We start from the raw sequence: 21,380 nt of genomic DNA, 5'->3' as shown, positions 1-21,380 counted from the left end.
GTGGGCCGGCCCAGGCGAAGAGAAAGAAAAGGGAAAGAGAGAGAAGCCGGGCTGACCTGCCCCCGGCCCGGTCTCATCTTTTCCATTTTCCTTTCTTTTTCTTGTCTCTTGCCTCTTTTTTTTTTTTTGTAATTAATTTATTTTGACAATTTTTTAATCTTTTTTTATGACAAATTTTTTGGAAAAAATTAAGAAAAACCATTCAATGTGCAGTGCAATAATGAAATCACAATAACTTTTAATGAATTTTTATTTTACTTTTCTTTCTCTCTATTTTCTTTTGTTGTTTATTTTTGTTTTTTTTTTTTTTTTTTGCAACTAATTTCTAACTTTTAATACTATTAAGTCTTAAGTAAGATGTCGAAATTTAGATGTCAACATTTAGATGATACTCAAACATAACTGATTTTAATGTCAATAATTTTGAATAAAGTGGTGGCATATTTTGGACATGTAAAAGATTTAGGACTAGAGTGAAAAGGTTGGAGTAAAATTAAGATTAGACTAGAGAAAGGCCAATTTTTTTAAAAAAAACTAGAAATTTTATCATGACACAAAAATATTTTTATTTAAAATGAACTAAAAAAAACTAATAGGCTATTATTCGAGAAATGTGCCATTAAAATTTCCCAACCTTGCGAGGTCTCATGGCGCATGATCTAAAGTCTCTGACATGATACATTTCTAATAGCCAAAAGAGTAGCAAATGTGTCAACAGAAGTCAGATGACGTTGTTTCTCCAAAATGTCTTTGTTTCCTATTTCTCTTGATCGAGACTAATCTGCTCTATTATGTTTTGAGATATTATTGCCACTCTTTTTCTCTCTATTCTCACGTCAACGGATTAGCCTTGTCATCTATCATTTTAGTTGCTCCCATAGAAAATATAAGGGTGGGTGTTTTTTTTTCAGATCATTCGGAAAGTCGGAATTATTTTTGTATTATAGGCAAAAGTTCAAAGTGTTTCTTTGGGGACTTAGCGCCTTATAACTACAAAACATGCATTTTAATATGCCTTGCATTTTTATGCAAACAAAGAGAGGATATAACGCATATTTCGAAAAAAAAAAATAGATAGACTTTTTTTTTTGTTTTTTTTTTTACTAGCCAAGTGCTGGCTCTTGTAGCTATGGGTGAACATCAGAACCGGTTTAATTTGGGAACAAAATTAAACCAGCCTTACTCGATTGGTTTCAAGCCAATTTACATGGAGATCGAGTGAGGATTGAAGAACCAACTTTAACTTGTTTAGTGTCCAACTTTAACTAGTTCTATCGAGACGTTTTTGAATTGGTTTTTAGTTTTTCAATATATTAACCCTTTTTTCCAATAAAAACATTTTCATTTCATTTTTTTTTTTTTTAAACTTTGTTTAAAGAAATGAAGATTTGATGGAGATAATTTTCAAACCCATCCATGGAGGGATTGTCACAAAATAAATGGCAAAACATTGGGTTTATTGTGTAGTGCGATCGTTGATTAGCCGATCATAACAAATGGCAAAAGATTGGGTTGAGGATTGCTTCTATGGGCTGTACATGCTTGGCCCAAAACCAAATTTAGTCTCCCTTTCCTTGTGCCTTTCTTTTTCTTGTAATTTATTTATTTATTTTGTTCTTTTTGCATACGCAATGTGCTAACAAAAGTAAGGTGTCAACAGGCAAAGATTTAGGAAATCTGCTCCCCGAAAGCGTGCTTGGGAAGGGTCGCAACAGCTTAGCTTTCCCCTCGTTCTATCTTTCATTCGCTCACTTGGCCCGTTCACCCCTTACTAGAGTCCCCTAAGCCCACCTTTCCTCTCCACCAATCGCTCACTCGCAGACTTGGCCACCGCGGGTTGTAGAGAGAAACTTGAGAGAAAGAAATGGTTGGAGGAGAATGATCCTGTTGGAAATGTTATGACACAAATAAGACCCCTATTTATACATGAGTTGCTCTAATCATAACCATACATCTCCTCTTAATTTAAAGGTGGAAATCCAATCTCCAATCCACCAACTACCCCACTTAATTACCACGAAAACAAGAATACGAGTGTATGTTATTCATGATATCCTTGATATACTGCCATTTGAGTTTCCTTTTGGTTGTGGATACTAGCATAGCACTTTAGTTTTTTTATTTTTCTAATGACCGGGTAGTGAGAATTTAATCTGGAAATTTTAATGGATGTTCATAAATCAAGTTGGGTTTCCCGTATATTAGCACGAAAACATGTCTCTTGTAAAATCTTTTTTCTCCTGCCCATCATGCTTTCACGTATCGGGATAGTTGAGACTATTTTTAGTGTTGGCATTGACAAAATTTGGTTTCAGATATTGATATGAATGCATTTTGAGTCACACTTTCATGGCTATTTTGACTTCATTGGTAGATACCAAAGGGCGATTCAAACCTTCATGCTTTTGCTTAAGTTTTTCAATGAATTGACCTTGTGGTCGGCCAAGAGTAACGTTAACACTATGTGTAAAAGACAAAAGACAGGGCACTGCTTTTTCCGTGGCTAAAATTGGACGTAATGAGAGGAGTTATTCGATTACATCAATTTGACAATTTTTAATGCTTAAATACACTTTTTAAAAGTCCTGAAATTTAATTATATTTTCACGACAAGTTTTATAATCTTCTTTATACAGTTAAAAAACTTGGTTGGGATTATTTCTACACTTTTCCTTTATCTTCTTGTGGCTAGCTACCCAAAATGCCCCTTATTTCGCAATAATGTACTCTTTCTCTCTCCTTAATTTTCTCTCTTTTCTTCCTGGTTAAGTCTTCCCTCTTCGTAGTGAAGATTTATTCTGGTCATAAATTCTTCTTTATTCTTGTTTCTCATTCATTTCATCAATTGTAAATTTTTTGAGGCAGCCTTGTACTTTTACGGTCTTTGCCACACCAGTCGTGGCAACTCTCGTCTTTAGTTTTAATTTGAGTGTTGATACAATCATGTTTTCTGTTTGTTGTAGATTAACCTTATAAATATTAAGGATGCGTTTATTTCACAAAAAAATAGTTTCAAGAATTTTTTCTTAATTAATTTTTATAAACGATAAAAACAATCATTTTTAGGAAAAAAATTCTCTAAATTATTATTTTTCATGAAATAAATTCACCGTAAGAGAAAAAGAACAAGACAGTATCCTAAAATTATTTTCTATGTCTTTCCCATTTTAATATAAGTAGCTGGAAATTTGAAAAGGAAATATACTCAATATGCCAGGCCCCTAAAAATTAGGACCGCATCAGGTCTACCCCAAGTTAGCATGCCTATATATTAAACAGTCTTTGCATATTCAAACAAAAAGTACTTAGATCTAATCTCGGTACTAAATTGGTGATTTAATTTATGTTAATCATGCCGACATAAAGGAACTTCTATTCTTGAATTCAAAGATGAAATGGCTTGTACGGTTCGGTCTTTTACGTTTACCTAAATTTTTTTGGGAAAATAGAGTATTTATTGTTGATAAAATGGGAAAATGAGAAGAAAAAAACAAAGAAGGGTGAAATAACTAGACAAAAAAAAAAGAGTAGAAGTAGCTTAAGACTTTTTATACACGTCTTTATGGATGAGTTAGAGGAGATATAATTTCCATAAAAAATTGTCTATTGCTATTGCAATCGTGCATGAATAACAATTGGCAATCAATTGTGGGATTGGACCTGATCAGAACCACCAATGAAAACCTATATATAGACCAAAGCATGCTTATAGAAAATTTCAAGAGCGTGATCTTCATTTGTTGCTAAAATCTCAAGTTCCGTTAAATTTTCAGACCACATAATGTTCAATAATATCTTTCTTTCTTCTCATTGTTAAGATGATCTTGGAATAAAATTTTATCAATTTGATTGGAGGATTCCCCCTTTTAGCAATCTCTCTCTTGAGGTATCGAATTAACTTTTTCTGCAAAGATACCACTCTTTTCTAATTAATCCCATTCATAAAATGTTTAAGAAAATTTGCGTCCAGCAAAAAGGTGACTGATTTTTTTATATACCACCTTAGCGAGAGTGGTTTTTATACAACCCAGGCGGACCGCACGATGCGACCACGCATCCCTCCATCATCTCCTGTGCTTCGGCAAGTTGCCCACCCGATTGTCGGCATCAAGCTTTCAAATCAATCTCTCACACGTCTCTGTCTATTCCAATCAAATACTTAGTCACATCTTGCTCATCTATCCTCCAGAGCAGCCAAAGGTTGAAAATTGCATTTTTTAGAAGTTGACAATACCTACAAAATGAAAAATGGAGCTGCTTTTCTTTATTCTCTTCTTTTTCCCGATAGATACACGGTGGGCAAAGGCGCGAGAGCCAGCGACCTCCTTTGAATGTCACCATGGAAGTCCCTTACCTGTCAAGACACATTCGGATTTGATTTTGGGTGACCATGCAGAGGGCACCGTGACATTAGTGCGAATTAGAAAAAGAATGGGGGTGTTAATTGAATCCCGAAAGGGAAGTGGTGAGCATCTTGATATAAAAGCCGATTCTCCTATCTTATTCTTATGAAAGCTAACCAAGTAAAGCAAAACCAATCGAACAGTCATTAAGATAAAATATAAGTTTTTATGTTTGCAAGCCTTCGGTGTGTGTCACAGCGAACTAATGGGATCGCGACTGTGTAGTGAGAGAATGTATGGGAGATAATGCTCTATTGATTTTTATTGTATTGAAAATGGAATGATGCAAATGAGGGGAAAACCTTTAATTACAATCGAGATTGCCACTTGATCTATCGATAGAAATTTAATTTCCCTATTTACTAAATATTTCATTAATTATCAAAATTATCAAAACACAAGTGTTCATTACCCACGATATCTTTGACAACATCCTAGAATACTTATGAAAATTTATATTCATAGAAGTTTCAAAACATGCCCAGTTAACTTGACCGCCTCCTAGGCTTCTTGTGCCTTGAAAACTTCCGATCAATGACATTCTCTGACACTCATTGAAGTGACGCTTTCCGTGCTCTCGACTTGAAGTTCTTGACTTGCCGGTTCGAATCCTTCACTTAAATTATTGGCTCCCTTGCAAGTTGGCAAATTTTTTGTGTCCCATCTCATATAATCTGTTGCTTCTTGACTATACGACTAATGGTTCTTGAATCCCAACTTGTTCAACAAGCAATTCCTCCTTGACTCGGTCGACTCCATATTTGTGAGCTTATTGGGAACGCTCCAAGCTAGGCCATGCCTATTCAGTGATCGGTCTATGCATATCAAACAAAAAGAAGTACTTAGATCAAAATTTCGATGCTAAATTAGTTATTTAAATTTATGTTAATCATATGGCCATAAAAAGAGCTTCTATTCTCGAGTTCAATAATGAATTGGTTTGCACGACAGTGTTTCTTACGTTCACCTAATAAACCCACAATATTAATCTTTCAATTGAATCAAAATGTAAGATACAAATTAAGAATTAGTAGGTACCGTTGGAACTTCAACTTTTACCTTGTATGAACTACTAAGTGGGTGCACACACAAATGCGTGTTTTTTTCTTTTTTCTTTTTCTTTAGGGAGTTTTCCTCCTTTTTGGGGGTATGAGTGAGTATCACTTCAAAGTAAAATTGAAAATCGAAAAATTAGTTTGGTTCCATGTTCCTATGAGATCTAGGCTAGTTCCTAGTTCCATATTTTTATGAACTAGGAACCTACAAAATTGCTAACTAATAGTAGACTCCAATCTAAATTAGAAGGCTATGTGTCTATTCTCAATCTCCCTGCTGATTTATAGCATTAGCAGAGCCAATGTGAGTATAAAATAGATAGAACATATCTTGAATGGAACTTCTTGTCTCATTGACCACATTATGACTTTCGACACACTTCCATTCATGAAGAAATTCACGAATGCTAAGAGCCAATTGATACAAACTTCATAATTTTTTTTTTTCAAAGGGACAATGACACGTAATTTCTAAACTTTGACTTAACGTGTAATGTGATTTTTAAAATTTTTATTTATTTCAATGTGGTTATTAAACTTTAACCTAATGTTCAACGTAACTCTTGAATTTTTAATTTATTCAATATGATTTTTGAACTTTTGGTATATGTTCATGTAGTCCATGAAAATGTTTAAAGTTGTCCCTGTATTTGACAGATAATATTAAACATTTTCATATAATTTAAGAATTAAATTGAATATGTATCAAAAGTTTATAAATTATATTGAATAAATTAAAAGTTTAGAGACAATATTGCATATTTGATTGAAGTTCAATGATCATATTGAATAAATTAAAAATTCAATAATCATATTACACATCGATTCAAAATTCATGAACCATTGATGTTATTTTTCCATTTTCAACTTTGTTATTCTAAGTACTGATTCTGGAGTTGTCCTATGACAATCCTTTTTGGGACCAACTAAATTATGCATTCCCTTGTTTATTTTCTTGAAGAGGATCTTATCTTTAGTTGCACAAAACACGAGAAAGTACTTTTTGCAAAAGAGACTTGCCTGCGAAGCACAAATTGACCTTGCAATAGGTTTTTCACCTATCACATATCATTCCCACTTTTATTGGCGTGGATGACTACTATACCGGCCTACCAATTTTTCAAACACCTTTGTGGGTGTGGTGAAGTCTACTCTTCCACGAGAGAGTCCCCTAATTCATGGACGTATAATCAGACGAAGTAGTTTAAGGAGATATTTAGGCTCGAGACCAACCAAATCATGCATTCTCTTCTTTATTTTCTTGAAGAGCTTTAGCCACACAAAACACGGGAAGTACTTTTTACAAAAGAGACTTGTCATGTCAAGTCGATAGTCGAGCCGTTTTGCATTAGCTTGCCTCTCAAGTTTGGCCATCAACTTCTTTATTTTGTCTTCATCCTCAGAAAACGTAAATGGAGCGGTTTCTTAATGTCATTTTTCCGAACACTAAAAAACATATATATTGCGTATTTTGAAATTTTTACTATTTATTTTATCATATGTGCTCTACTTTTAGAAATTTTTACTATTGGCAAATGGAAAATTTCCATTTTTGTTATTTTTTTTTATTTTCATTTTACTTAACTAAAAATGGAACCAAAAAATAAAAAGGAAATGGGCAAATTCCTTTTAGATCCCAATAAATGGGTCATAAATGAATTGCCTTAAGTTATTTAAACAAGTTTAAGTAGATCATAAATGGGTTGATAACTAATCCAATTTCAACTCATATGAAAAAATAAAAGAACAAATTCATTTCTAACACATATTAAGTGGAGTTTGACTTAAGAGATGTCAGGCCAATTTTTATAAGTTTTTATAAGTTTTTATTTTTTTTCTTTTTTTTTTCTACAAAGATCACCAATCAACCCTCACTAGTAGACCTTGCCGATCACAAGCAAGGGCCCAACCCTTGTTCATTGGTCGAGGAGGAGAGTCAATTAGCAACCCTCACTGGACTTAAAAGAAAAAAAAATGAAAAGAATAAGAAAATAAACATATAAAAGAATTCAATCTTATTATAAAATTATAAAACTTGTCCACTATATTTATATTGCACAAAAGTGTTTTAGCAATATAATTTTTCTTTAAATCATAAGAAACAAATTTTCCTTAAATTGGATTAAATATGGAAATATTTTAGTAATATGAGTCGATGAATTTTTAAATTTATATCGCACAAAAATTTGTTAATTTGAATCGGACCATTTGTTTCTCGATTCATTCATTTGACGAATTGTTCCAAATTTTACGATATGCAAGTGGATTTCGAGTTCCAAAAACACGGGTATTCGATTCGAATAAATAAATTTCATATTTCAGATTAAATCTGAACAGAATCTGAACTGGCTCATCACTATTTCTAGCTTGGTAAAGTTTTGTCTGAGGAGGTGGTCTTCCTAGCTTCTATGGGAAGTTCCTCCGTTTACTTAGCCCTCAAAATCAACAAAAAGTAGAAGAGAAAAGAGAGAGAAAGGAGGGGGGAGGAGAGAGGAGGAGAAACTCTTGGACAGGAAGGGCGGCCCTTTTTTCCCATTGGGAAGACGAAGGGAGGACCGACCGGCAAGGCATCAAAAGGAGAACGCTTTGCGGTAAGAAGGCATCTTCTGCCTTTGCCCGATCAATCTCGTCCTCTCAGAATCTTTTGCTTTTTCCGTGCCCCCTTCCCCCTTTTCTTCCTCGCATTCCCACTCGCACTTCCCTTCTTCCCCCATCGGTCTCCGCCTCTCCCTCTCTCTATATCTCTCTCTCCCCCGCATCTTCCCACCGAGATTTTTCTTGGGTCTCTCTGGTAAGTCCAGCATCGCTTCGGGGAGTAGGGTTTTTCCGGCGCTCCGATTTGGACATCTGGGTGGGGTGGTTTAGCTCAAGGGCGTTGGTGGGTACTGGGTTTTTTTTTTTTGGTGAAAATGGGTACTGGGTTTTGTCTCGCTGTCTTTTGCTTTTTCTTGTTTCTGCATTTCTGGGTTTTGCTCCGTCTGCTTTGTTTGTCTCGATTTCGGGCGAATTTCACTTGAGAGGTTGTCGGGTGCGTCGGTGATTCGAGCTCTGCTTGTGAAGTTAGATTCTTGAGTGATGGGTTTAGTATGTCCGAAGTTGTGTGGCCGATGCGGTGGCATTAGCGGAACCTTGGGATTGAAATCATGTTTGCTCTGATTGTTCGGTTTTGCATCTTTTTGGCGGCAATCTGGTTGATGGGTTCCGAAATTTTTTTGGATTCTGGCAGGAGCTGAGGAGGGGGGCACTGTTGCGATGGGGAAGGGCTCGAAGAACTATTGCAAGTCGGCCTCTCACAAGCTGTTCAAGGACAAGGCGAAGAACCGAGTGGACGATCTCCAGGGGATGTTCGTAGATCTGCAGTATGCTAGGAAGGAGAGCCGCAACGTTGATGTTGTGGTCCTTGAGGAGCAAGTCCATCAAATGCTTCGCGAGTGGAAAGCCGAGCTCAACGAGCCCTCTCCTGCATCGTCTTTGCAACAAGTTAGCTTCTCATCTGCATCGCCCTTTTTTACATCATATGTCACCTTCCTGAACTTCTCCATTTAACTTTTCATGTTGAAAATTCTATTGATTGATGCAAATGTGTCAAAAGAGTTCAAGATCAACGATTATTACTAAGTTGCTTTTGACTTTCACTGGAGAACATATCTAACTGGGAGAGAGAACAGTTTTGTGCATGATCCTGCCAAGGGTTGAGTCCTGGTAGGGGGCCTTTTTATTTCCTTTTGGTATAAAACCAGAGTCATCAAACCTGTATCTTTGGTGCATGACTGATTTTTCAAATGGAAGTGGGTTCTAAAACTGTCTTAATGGGCCGTATTTTGATTGCTTACTGCAAGTTGTTGCATCCATTTTTGAAGTTATGTTGAGAAGTTTTCTCCTTTATTTGATGGCTATAGGGCGGTAGCCTTGCCTCCTTCTCATCAGATATATGTAGATTGCTACAACTGTGTGAGGAAGAAGATGATGCAACTAGTGCATTAACTCCACCCAAGGCGGAGCCAAATGATCAAAACCTAAACATTGGAGATGGCACAAACTTGCCAGAGGTGCTTCCTCCTTAACTTGTTGTGCAGTAAGCTTTTATGTTGACAATATGCTCCATGTAAGTTGAAGTGTTATCCTATCAACACTCTTTCAAATGTAGTAAATTTCTTTTCCACAATATGTTCATCTTATGCTTGTGTCTGCTGAATTTACTGAGGTTCATGTGATCCAAGGTTCAAGATATGTGTATCTTAACATCTAAGTGTGACAAGAGCATGTGTTAAGGACTATGATCTAGATTGAAAAAATGCTGAAGAATTATTTCACTTTAGCTTATTTTGGCCCTGCAACTTCTGATATGACTTTCTGCTCATCTGCTGAATGCTCCCTTTCGTGATTGAGTTCTCTGCCTGCAAGGATGTGTGTTTCACTTTGTGCTTTTAATCATTTGTTGCTTTGGTTCGTATCCTGCTCCCTTTTTGCATAACGTTCTTACAGACTTCATAGACTAGATCACTGAGGTTAAATTATCTAGATCTGTTGATCTCATTCAAAGCACTAGTACATTGAAAGCTGAGCAACAATTTGAATGCATGAAAGGGCTCCATTTGGTGTTATGCAAGACTATAAATGCATCGTGTACTTATCTACATGCCATGAGAATTCATGGTGGAATCTGATTGGAGATGATATTGGTTCTTGATGCCGTCTATTGCTGATTGTCAGACTGAGTTTCATATGAGACAACTAAGAGTTTGAAATGGTGTATCCATCTTTTTCAGGGATTGAATAGCAAGCCGAGGCCCCAGAAACGCTGCTTCCCATCTGCAGATCAGTGCAAGGACTCCCATGTTGCCATTGGTGCTGCAGCAATAGACACTGTAGATGGCATCAACAGCTTGGAACAGCTTCAGTTTGGATTGAATCAAGGGTTCAACCAAAGTTACTATGATAACTACAACAGCACAGGTTTTGGTGGAGAGGATACAATGCCTCATGTGACCAACTGTCTACCAAGTATTTGCCCTCCACCTTCAGCCTTTCTGGGCCCCAAATGTGCACTCTGGGATTGCCCAAGGCCTGCTCAAGGTTTGGAATGGTGTCAGGACTACTGCAGTAGCTTTCACGCTGCTCTGGCATTAAATGAGGGCCCACCGGGCATGAGCCCAGTTCTCCGACCAGGGGGAATTGGTCTAAAAGACGGGCTTCTTTTTGCTGCTCTTAGTGCCAAGGCCCAAGGGAAAGATGTTGGCATTCCAGAATGTGAGGGAGCTGCAACTGCTAAGTCTCCATGGAATGCACCTGGTAAACTCATAGTTTTTTCCTCTCATCTGGTTTTGTTCAGGTATACTGTTTCTTCTGGGGGTATCTATTCCCAGGCGACAGATGATGTACCCTTTTAGGTTTTTCTAATTCCCTGGATTGTCTTTTATGATTGCAGAACTTTTTGACCTTTCGGTTCTGGAGGGTGAGACAATTAGGGAATGGCTATTTTTCGACAAGCCTCGCAGAGCATTTGAAAGTGGAAATAGAAAGCAGAGGTCTTTACCTGACTACAGTGGCCGTGGTTGGCATGAGTCACGGAAGCAGGTCATGAATGAGTTTGGAGGGCTGAAAAGGTCTTATTATATGGATCCACAACCGCTGAATCACTTTGAGTGGCATCTCTATGAGTATGAGATCAACAAGTATGATGCCTGTGCCTTGTACAGATTGGAACTGAAGCTTGTTGATGGGAAGAAGAATCCAAAGGGTAGGGTAGCAAATGATTCTCTTGCTGATCTTCAGAAACAGATGGGAAGGCTGACAGCTGAGTTCCCTCCTGATAGTAAGCGCTCTGTCAAGGGAAGAACCAAAGTTAATTCAAAGGATAGCGTTGGATACATTTATTCAGATCAGAATCACGGTGCAGCGGCAAATGAAATAGTCGACTATGGATTGGTTTCCCCATATGACTACCTTGTGGAGAACAAAGGTGAATATTACGTAACGTAAGGGAAGTTAGATGAAGAGGCTGCTCTTCTTGGTATTTTCTGCATTAGCCTAAGCATTTTATCTCCAGGCTGCAACGGAGCTAACCCTTTTGCTGCTTGCATCAAGTCTGAAGTACCTATGAACAATAAGCTCAACTAAACCTCAAATTCTTTTTGGGGGTCATGCAGAGAGATCCATAAACTGGTGTACATTCTAACCTCTGGATTATTAACCTGTCCTTAATTTTCATGAGCAATTCTGCTGTGTCGGCGACTGAAAATGGATGGTGGCGCCTTAAGGTGATGGTGGTGGCCACTCCTTAATATACTGCTCCAATCTTTTTCTAGGTCTATTGGAAAATTGTGCTTGTGTTAAAATCTATAGGACACATTATACTGTATGTTCTCGTACTGTCCTCATCGGCGTTTTACAATGAAATATATTATCATTTTCAAGTGAATCGCCTGTGCGATTTGGTGGTGATCTATGTTTCTGAGGCTTGCTATATGCGGTCTTCTACGTACAGATTCATGTTCTGTGGTGATGGTCCATGTTTTGTATATTGAATAACTTAGGGGCTGTTTTGATAACGTTTCTTTTCTCAGTCTTTTTTGTTCTTTTCTCTGAAAAAAAAAATGGAAATCCGTTTAGTGATGTTGGCTAATTTTTTTATTTTCCCAATTAAATCAGTGGTTAGGAATAAATTTGAAATAATAATAAGTATTAGAAAAAAATTATTTCTTAGTTCATTTTTTTTTTTTTTTTTTTTAGCTTTTCTTCTTCCTCCTCCTCTAGCTGGTCATTAGGGCTTGACGATAGTTAACAATCGGCCAAATGAGGTCCAATGATCTCGCAATGGCTGGGTGAAGTTTGACCTCGTCCAACCATGACAAGTTTGGCCTCGCCATGGTTAGGCCCCGAGCGAAGTTGATCTCATGATAATGGGGCGAGGCGAAGCCTCACCGGTTCCTCTGAGGTTGGCGCTCCTTTGAGGTTGGCGAGGTTGGCGAGGTTGTCGGCTTTCATCTCTAGCCGGTTGTTGATGTCCGGTGATAGGCTAGAGGAGGAAGGCAATGGCCGTGACTAGCTTGAGGAAGAAGAAGAATGGAGGAAAAAAAGGAAAAAAAAAATAAAAAAGTAAGAAAATCATTTAAAAACTAAAAGAAATTTTATGTTACAAAAAATATTTGAGTATTGTGCCAACTACCTTTCTATTTTTTTTCCTTATTCTAAGAATAGAAGTTCAGTGTAATTACCAAATGCGTCTAAATACTAAGAAACTACTTAAAAAGGTAGAAAAAAAAACTATTTATCAACAGAAATTATTCCTGAAAATAGAAATGTTATCACTCTAATTCAGGCGATCTGAACAGTAAAATCAGTGGAGATGATCTCATGAGCAATGAGCTCAGCCTCACACGTGAAGCATGTTCAAGTGATCGGAAGCATCTGATTCTTCGCACGATTCTTTTTGCTTATCATGCTTTTTTCTATCTGTCTATGCTGTGTGAACACCCAAAAGGTCATTCAGAGCCAGGTGAGTCTTTAGGAATACGATGATTACTGGAGCACCGCCTTGGGGCCTTTTCAAAAGTGGGTTTCTTTTCTGAGAATATCAAGATAATTTGTTTAAAATTCGATGCGATTGGTTTGTCCACGTGAAATAAAGATTGGACGGTGAAATTGCATCCCTTAGGTTTCTCTTTTAGTAAGTGGGCATGATTAGCATCCAAGACAAGTCTTGTCAGAGATCAATGTAATTCAGTGAATCTTACTCTATTAAGAATTTAGCTTTGGTTTTTACTTTAGGAATCGGTTGGTACAAGTTGAGTCCAAGTCAAAATCATATGAAGTGACAACTAAGTGATTCGTGAACTATTTTTTAATATATAATATAATTTTTGAACTTTTTATTCTTCCATCTCGTTCTTAAACCTAAAATCTGATTAATATAATTTTTTCGCTAGGATTTAGATTTTTGTAATTTAGTGAATTTGACTATACTAAGAAGTTAGCATTGCTTTCTTCTTTGGGAATCCGTTAATGCAAATTAAGTTGAAATCAAAATGAAATGAAATGACAACATAGGTGGTTCGTGAATTCTTATTCAATGTGGTTTCTAATTTTTTATTATTCGATCTAGTTATTAAACCTTCAAATCCAACTAATAAAATTCTTTTGCTAAGAATTTCAACGATGTCAACTAACATGGCCATATTTGTTTTTGTATTAACAAACAAATAAACTCTTCTTTTTCACTTGTATCTTTTTTTTTTTTACACTAATTGATACATATATAGAATGACCTTGATGTTATAATGTATTCTTTTCCCTCACAAGCACCCACTCAATATTATTGAAATACCTCCAAATCTCTTTATTTTTTATTATAATTATTTGAATCCCTTTCCTTTCTTTATCACTCCATCCAAGCTAACTGAGTGTAAATAAATGAAAAAGTGAAGAAAAAAATCTGCAAAATTAACTTAATAGAATTTCAGGATATATGCATCAAAAGTTCTAAAATTTATCCAGGAAGCACAACTAAGTAATAAAACTTACAAAAAGTGCAATTGAGTTTTAAAATTTATTAAATTGATATAATCAAGTCATTCGATTAATATCATTAGTTTGTATAACGGAAAATGCTAACATGGCATTCTTAAATTAATTTTTCTATTCAATGTGGCATTTTTTCTTCTTCTTCAAATCTTAGTTAAATTAAATTAAAAACAAATAAAGCTAAAATTTGTTTAAAAAAATTGAAAAAAGAAAAGAGAGAGAAGCGTAGGGTAGGGCCTCTTTGTTAACCAAGGGTTGACAGGACACTAGCTTCGGGTAAAGCTCGGCGACCCTTGCTATGCTTAGGCAAGGGGTGCCTAAATCTAAGTGACACCGACCTTCTCCTGGGGTTGGCGGCCATCGCCCACCTTAGGCAAGGCCTCATTGACCCTAGGAGATAGCGACGAGGCCTTGATCTTTGTGCCCACCCAAATCTAAGCGACACAAGCTACCATCCAGGGCTAGTGAGCCTTGCCAGCCTCATTAGGCCCAAGTGAGGGCACCTAGACACTCTCTTGGCTCGGACAAGCACCGATGTCTTTCAAATTTGGGCACCCTCACCTAGGCCTAGCAAGGAACGTCAGTCCTCGCCCAAGGTCCGTAGAGTCAGCCCCTCTGGCAATGGATGGCGGCAGTGACATCACCTATTGGCAAGGCCCTACCCTACCCTCCTCTTTTTTTTTTTCAATTTTGTTTTTAAAATAAAACATTAGCTTTTTTGAGTTTTGTAATCTAATTTAAATAAGAGTGAAAAAGAAACTAATAAAAAATGCCACGTAGGAGAGAGATTAATTTGAATATAACGTGTTAGTAATTTGATAAATTTTAAAATTTAATTGTACTTTCTTAGTAAATTTTAAAATTTATGGTGAGTTTATCCCTATAATTTTTACATAGAAAATGCAGAAAGATCATCCGAGTCTGAACCATATGGCTGTTGACAAGCCATGTGGCATAGCGAACTGCCATGCGACTTGGAGCTGCAGAACACGATTCCAGCACACGGGGGAGAAGACGGCCAGCAGCCATCGCTAATTGTAATCCCTCAACGAGTGTCAATGTCGTCATTGCAGCGACGTACAGATAAAGCACCAGTTAGATGCCTAGGATACGGGAGAGAGACAGAAATGGGCGCGAGATAGAGATATCGAGAGACTGTCACTAAACTGTTGTTTGCGAAACAGTCGGCGGACTGTTGTTGTTGCCGGCGATGACGCCGGTGAGACCGGCCCATCATAGCAAATGGGCATCACCAGCGGCAGCTCTCTTCATCCTCTCTCCATCTTTTCTTCGATGCTTCTCTGTTTCTTCTCAGATTTTCTTTCTAATTCTTCTTCCTCTAACATAATCTTTAGGTAGCAACTAAGTTGGGTTTGTCATTGACCTATTTTGACTTATTTTCAAATTTTCAGACCACCCGCAAGTCATCCGCCCATTGAATTCGAGTCTAATGCAGAACTTTGCCACCTCTAACCGAACACATTCACAAGCTGCAAGGGCAATGAGGCCAGCATGTAAAACAAATCGAAACTCAAGAAGCAAAACCTCTGCTCTTTACATATTGAAAAAAATTTATGATTATTATTATAAAAAATCCTAAATTGGTATGTTACAATCTAAAACTAATACACTTATGACAAATATATCCTCCATTAATTTATGTTTAATTGGATTAATATTACGGAACCACAAAATTGAAAAACCCTAAATTGATATATCATGTCATAAAACTCAGTAATTTAATAACAAAATTAAATGAAAACTAATGGAAGATAAATGTCACAAGTGTATCATTTTAAGATTTTGTGCAAAGGAGGCATGAAATAAATTTATTACATGTGTACTTGTTTAAGATTCTTTGTATTAACCCAAAAATTTACTTTTGTTTTGACTATAAAAGAGAAACCATGCATCCTTTTAGTTGCAGAAAATACTTTCAGATTGTGGCCTCAAAATTTTGACAGGATTACCCTCTCATTGGAACGTTTTGATAGACTTTTTCCAATTTGCACAGTTTTCATCGTTTTTTAATCAATATGGGCCTCAAGCAACGAGAAATCGAGAGCTACAGGATCTAGGGGAAAAGCCCCACATGTTCGCCCAACCATGACGTTCTCACTCCTGAAGGAGCTCGTTTGAAATACCAAAGTACCCGCCTTCCCAATGTATGTTTTAATGTTTTCTCCATCTTCTTTCTCATCGCCAAGCATAATAACACAGCACGTCTCCTACACTTATTTGTCTAAGACATGCACAAAAATACATTGAGAGAGAGAGAGAGAGAGATGATTTTCGCGATCTAATGTATATACACCAAGATCAGGGTAATCTCAACGTCTGACATATTCAATCAGAGAGTACTGGGTCAGATAAGCAAAGACTGCAGCAAGCGTAAACCGCCAATACACACCCCAATCATGGTGTCCTTTAACTCAGATAATACTCCAGAACAACTACACTATAGTTAGCCCCGCATATTAAAGACATGGTTCATATGCAATACCGCTAGGGACCTAATTACAGACTGGAAGGACTAGGAGCTATTTGCATCTAACCCTAAATGTATCTGGGCATTGAGGCTTCAGCCTAGGCAACATCATCTTCCACGGTGTTAACCCGTTCACATTCATCGATCCATTCGCTGTATCTGCAAGTTTGCAAGGTCTGTATTAGGACATGAGAGACAGTTGAAAGAACTAAAAAGGGATTCCGGGCAGATGAACTTACATGTCTATTGGCTCAGTTAAAGCTGTAAAAGACATAGAGAAGACAATAGAGTCAGTACAAATTCAGGATGCTCCTCAAAGCACATTATCTGTCACTTTCACGACAACTCTAACCGGATGAACTACAAACACAGGCTGTCCTAAGAATGAAATTAATTAAAGGATTTGCGTAAGGATAGGGAACACGATAAGTTCCCACACCTGTCTTAAGTCACAACCAACTCTAACCAGATGAACTACAAACAAAGAGGCTGTCCTAAGAATTAACTAAATTTAATAATTCGCATAAGAATGGGGAATACTATAAGTTCCCAAACCTGTCTTACACTTACACATACAAACGTATAGACATGAGAAAATACCTGTAATTGAAGTGCTAAACCTTTCTTGGCATATCCCGCATACAGCTTCACCAATTAAGTTCTTCATATCACTGAAACCACAAATATGCAAAAAGTCATAAAATCACTCTCGCCAAATTATACCTCATTGTAAGCAGCCTTGTTTATTGCAGTTACAATGAATTTTGAATCAAAAGTTTCATATGCTATTCCTATTCTTTCTTACTCTCAACTATAAGTCCTAGATTTCAATGATGTGATTCACTTCTTTCAAGGAAAATGTTCTTTACATCCCTTCTCTGTGGGAGATAATTTGACCTATTTTCTTCTAATTAAGTTTTCCTGATAAAACAATCGAAAGTTGTAAGGCAACTGTTTTATCTAGCATCTCTACTACTATCGGTATGGTTTTAGACTCTATAAGCCTGATTAATATTCCAAAAAGATTACTTGAAGAGGAACTCTCCGCATGGTACTGTAACACATCAGGATTGGTAAATGCTTGGAAATACATAACATCAGATGAGAGGGCCTCATCTGATATTCTAAAGAAAATATCAGAATGCACTTCAGCAGGAAGATGGTCTTGAATCCATAAAAAGCTTTTCATGATATGAATCATGCACTGTTTCAAAAAACAAAACATGTCGCACAATTTCTGACTTAGTGTTCAGAGGATAAACCTATAGAAGCCTTATTCCTATGAGAGGGTGGAAAAACAGAAACAAAGGAACATAAAACTTACAGGCGGCACTCCACACTTGTGCCATGGTTGCAGAAAGGACAGCTGAAAACCGTATCAAGTCTGTCCATCCTCTTCTTGGGAGGTGGCTTTGCCCGAGACTTTCTCTTCCCCATAGCTCAAGTTCCTTCTGCTTTTAGTCTGCAATCAAGGAAACAAGATCAATCCACAAATCCCAAATTTAATGCTCACACAAGCCTAACCCTTGCACCCGCACATTCAATCTATGCAGTTAAGGTCAATAATACAGGCCAGAATTACTCAAACCAAACAAGTTCAATAATTTGTAATCCAGCATAAAAAAGAGATTGCAAAAAGTCAATTCAAGAAAGAAAAATAAAATAGAAACGGAGGGACCCTGGAAAAACTCAACCTCATACAAAAACCTAATTGAGAACTCTCACTATCATGGCCTCTGAGGAAATTCTTTCTGATTCCACTCGAGTTTGTCAGGAGAGATAGAAATCAATGCATTACGTGCGACTCTAAAAACCCCATTTTTATTCAGTTTCACTCATCAAAAATATCACAGGATCAAGGGAATAAAGCCTTCCGCTATCATGCCGTAATAAGATTCAGACTACCCTTCCACGAAAACCCTCAAACAACCCAATCTAATCTCTCGCAACAACACAAGACCGAGAAAGAGAAAAATTCATTCTTTCACCTGATTCTTCCATACCCCCTCTGTCCCAAGCAAAAACCCACATAAGACAACGATTCCAATGAATTTCGCAATCGGTGCCTGGTTTTTTCACGAGAAATCGAAAGAAAACGACGACCCGAAAGGCCGAAACTTCCCGCATTCGATCGCGAATGCCGAACCACGCATTCTACAGAGAGACTAACGATGCATCAACCGAACAAAACCCCATCGAGTTTTGCTCAAGAACATTCAAGAATCGAAGGGAAAAGAAGGAACACGTACCGAGCTTGATGAACGACGCCTGGATTCTTGAAACGAGAGCGCAAACCCTAGCCCTCTAGAGGAATTTGAGAGATTCTTGGGGAATGCGAGGAGGCAGAGCGGTCGGTATTTATAAGGTAGAGTCGAACGTTACTTCTTCGAGAATGACTTTGAATGTTCGATTCGGTCCTTCGGATCTTAAAACTTTTGGTCACATTAAAGTATTAAAATTTGTTGTGGTTTTTTTGGCGCTAGTCTCTCTATCTCTCTCTTTATTTTTATTATTATTATTATTTTTTTTTTTTTTTTTTGAAATTTCGTTGCCTTTTAGTGGACGGAGCCGACAAGGGCCCGAGCATCATCTAAAAGTGGGCCGAGTAGTCCGGACCGGTACTTGTTTTTGATGGCGTGGGTTGCTTGCCCTAGCCGGATCGGAACCCTAGCCAAATCGGAAGGCGGGCATGGGGCCTCATCGGACGGTGGCTGTAGTGGCTCTTGTTGCCATCGGGTGCCCTCGAAGCCGAGGCAAGCAAACTGGGTTCGGTAGTGGCGTCTTTATTTAATTTCGCTACATTAATATGGATACTAGTGCGAAGAACGATGATAAACTTTATAACTTAAATGACTCAAAAGAAAGTTTTAGGACTCAAATTTATTGATCAACACAAGTTTATTATTTTCATCGAAATTATCCTTCTTTTTAGACTGCGTTATTTCCACCTTTATATTTTGGATAAGACACTCTTTTTTTTTTTTTCAATTAACTGACTGAATTACCATTCTTTCTCTCTTCAATATATTGTTTCTTTTTTTAGTAGGCTAATTAACTAAAATAGCATTCTTTCTATTTTTATCAATTTTTTATCTAGTAGATCTTGATAAAAATGGAAAGAAAAATTGATCAAAGTATGAATAAGGTTAATTTGTTTAAAAACATGATCAAATGTTAAAAATGCTTATATTCAGATCATATTGATATATTAACAAAAGCACAAAAAGAAGAAAATAAGGGAACTTCTTGTTGTTCTACTCCTGCCATGAAGAAAGTAATTGATATCCATTGTAAATTCGCCCCATAGCAAGTGGATCAAAATTTTCAAATATATTAAAAAATTTAAACTGAACTTTAAACTGAGTTTGAGAGCAAAGAAACTACAACTAGATTTGCAATTTTAGATTAAAAAAAGAAAACACCAAATAAATAATGTTTAACAAAAAAAAAATCTACAAATTTATTCTGAAAACATAACATGATGTAAGATGAAACGATACCTTGTTGAATGTAATTGGGCATTTATATTATGAAACTAATTAATAAGATAATAGAAATAAGGTTAATACCTTAAAAAACCCCAAACTGGTACACTTGTGACAAATTTACCCCAAACTATTTTTTTGACCATGAAAAACCCAAACTGGTAAACCTGTGACAAATTTACCCCGACTAACTATAAAAAACCATAAATTGGTACATTTATGACAAATTTACCCCAAACTAATTTATTCGACTGCAAAAAACTATAAACTGGTAAATTTGTGACAAATATACCTTATGCTAAATTGGATTAATATCACAAAAAAATCATAAAAATTGTAAACTGTGATAAACGGAGCGTAAAATCATAAATTGGTATACTGATTAACTGTCACGTGTCATTTAACTTAATAATTTGATAATAACATTTAACGAAAACTAACATAGGGTAAATTTGTCACAAGTGTACCAGTTTGGGGTTTTCCAGGGTATTAACCCTAGGAATAAATGCAGTTTTGTCGATTTTTTTTTTTTTTTTTTTTCGAATGCGGTTTTGTCGATTAGCCTTATAAGAAAAGGAACAACAAATTGAAGTGAGAGAAGTGTATTTCAATAAGTTAAATGGGAAAAAAAAAGGAGGAGTGCCGTAATCCAAATAGGGATGGAAATTACACTACCCTTTTTAAGGTGAAAATTCTATTAAGTGAGAGTTTATAAAAGTACAAGAATTTTTTTTCCCTTCCATTATATTTTATTCTGTTCTCTTCATTTTCAATATTTGGAAAAAAAGGCAAATATAAATAAAAAGATCTGCGTTTCACTGGTCATTTAGTTTAAAGCTTTTATACTTGAAAGAATAATTGTATTAGTTTTTCTCATAAATGAATACTAGTGTTGAGGCACGTTATAGACAAGTGTGCACTCCTCAACGAATTATGATAAATGGAAAGAAATCCTTTTTTTTTTTTAAAAGAAGCATAATGAATATTTGATAGGTAAATATATAGTGGAGAGTCATTACACAATAGTTAGAAACAACCGATACGTGGCGCGAATACCTTGTGTTAAATTGACAATAAAAAAAAGTTACGTACATTATCAATGTTTCATTGTGCTTTCGGGAAAATAATTATCCAAACGGTTTTTCCAAAACATAGGATTTTGTTCAAAATGAATGAATATTATCATGTGTGGATGCAAGCCAATAGAAATATTTACCTTTTTTTTTTTTGTCGGTCATTCTATTCCTACACTACACTCACTCTCAGACTTTTGCCCTGCCTCTTGCAGGGCGTGGGAATCGAAACCCATTCTTGAAACTTACGCGTCCTTATCCCATCCCCCTTGAGAATGTGAAGATTTGAATCCCACACATCCCCCTTCCATGTTAGAAGAGTGGAATATTTACCTTGATATTGGAAATTGATA

General features: G+C 36.5%; 2 protein-coding genes across 4 annotated transcripts; one reads left to right on the top strand and one right to left on the bottom strand.

Annotated features, from left to right (window-relative positions):
• The first annotated feature begins 7,867 nt into the window (after nucleotides 1–7,867).
• On the top strand, nucleotides 7,868–11,879 carry LOC104445221 (transcription factor VOZ1). Of its 3 annotated transcripts, none has more exons than XM_010059044.3 (5): nucleotides 7,868–8,049; nucleotides 8,685–8,938; nucleotides 9,358–9,507; nucleotides 10,228–10,750; nucleotides 10,887–11,879. In XM_010059044.3, exons 2-5 carry the CDS (start codon nucleotides 8,711–8,713, stop codon nucleotides 11,438–11,440), a joined length of 1,455 nt encoding a protein of 484 aa, XP_010057346.2. In that variant the 5' UTR covers nucleotides 7,868–8,049; nucleotides 8,685–8,710; the 3' UTR covers nucleotides 11,441–11,879. The 3 variants fall into 3 exon arrangements, with proteins under 3 accessions (XP_010057346.2, XP_010057345.2, XP_010057344.2); XM_010059043.3 differs by lacking the exon at nucleotides 7,868–8,049 and adding an exon at nucleotides 8,056–8,249; XM_010059042.3 differs by lacking the exon at nucleotides 7,868–8,049 and adding an exon at nucleotides 8,056–8,336.
• Nucleotides 11,880–16,270: 4,391 nt separating this feature from the next.
• LOC104445220 (transcription elongation factor 1 homolog) lies at nucleotides 16,271–18,877 on the bottom strand. The gene is made up of 5 exons (XM_010059041.3): nucleotides 18,719–18,877; nucleotides 17,794–17,931; nucleotides 17,070–17,140; nucleotides 16,709–16,730; nucleotides 16,271–16,628 (listed from the first exon to the last, which is right to left on the bottom strand). The coding sequence occupies exons 2-5, from the start codon at nucleotides 17,904–17,906 to the stop codon at nucleotides 16,568–16,570; spliced, it is 267 nt and encodes an 88-aa protein (XP_010057343.1). The 5' UTR covers nucleotides 17,907–17,931; nucleotides 18,719–18,877; the 3' UTR covers nucleotides 16,271–16,567.
• Nucleotides 18,878–21,380: the final 2,503 nt, after the last annotated feature.

The sequence above is a fragment of the Eucalyptus grandis genome, chromosome 5 (genome assembly GCF_016545825.1).
Source record: "Eucalyptus grandis isolate ANBG69807.140 chromosome 5, ASM1654582v1, whole genome shotgun sequence".
Classification (NCBI taxonomy): Eukaryota; Viridiplantae; Streptophyta; class Magnoliopsida; order Myrtales; family Myrtaceae; genus Eucalyptus; species Eucalyptus grandis.
This window is presented reverse-complemented; position numbering and strand designations above follow the sequence as displayed.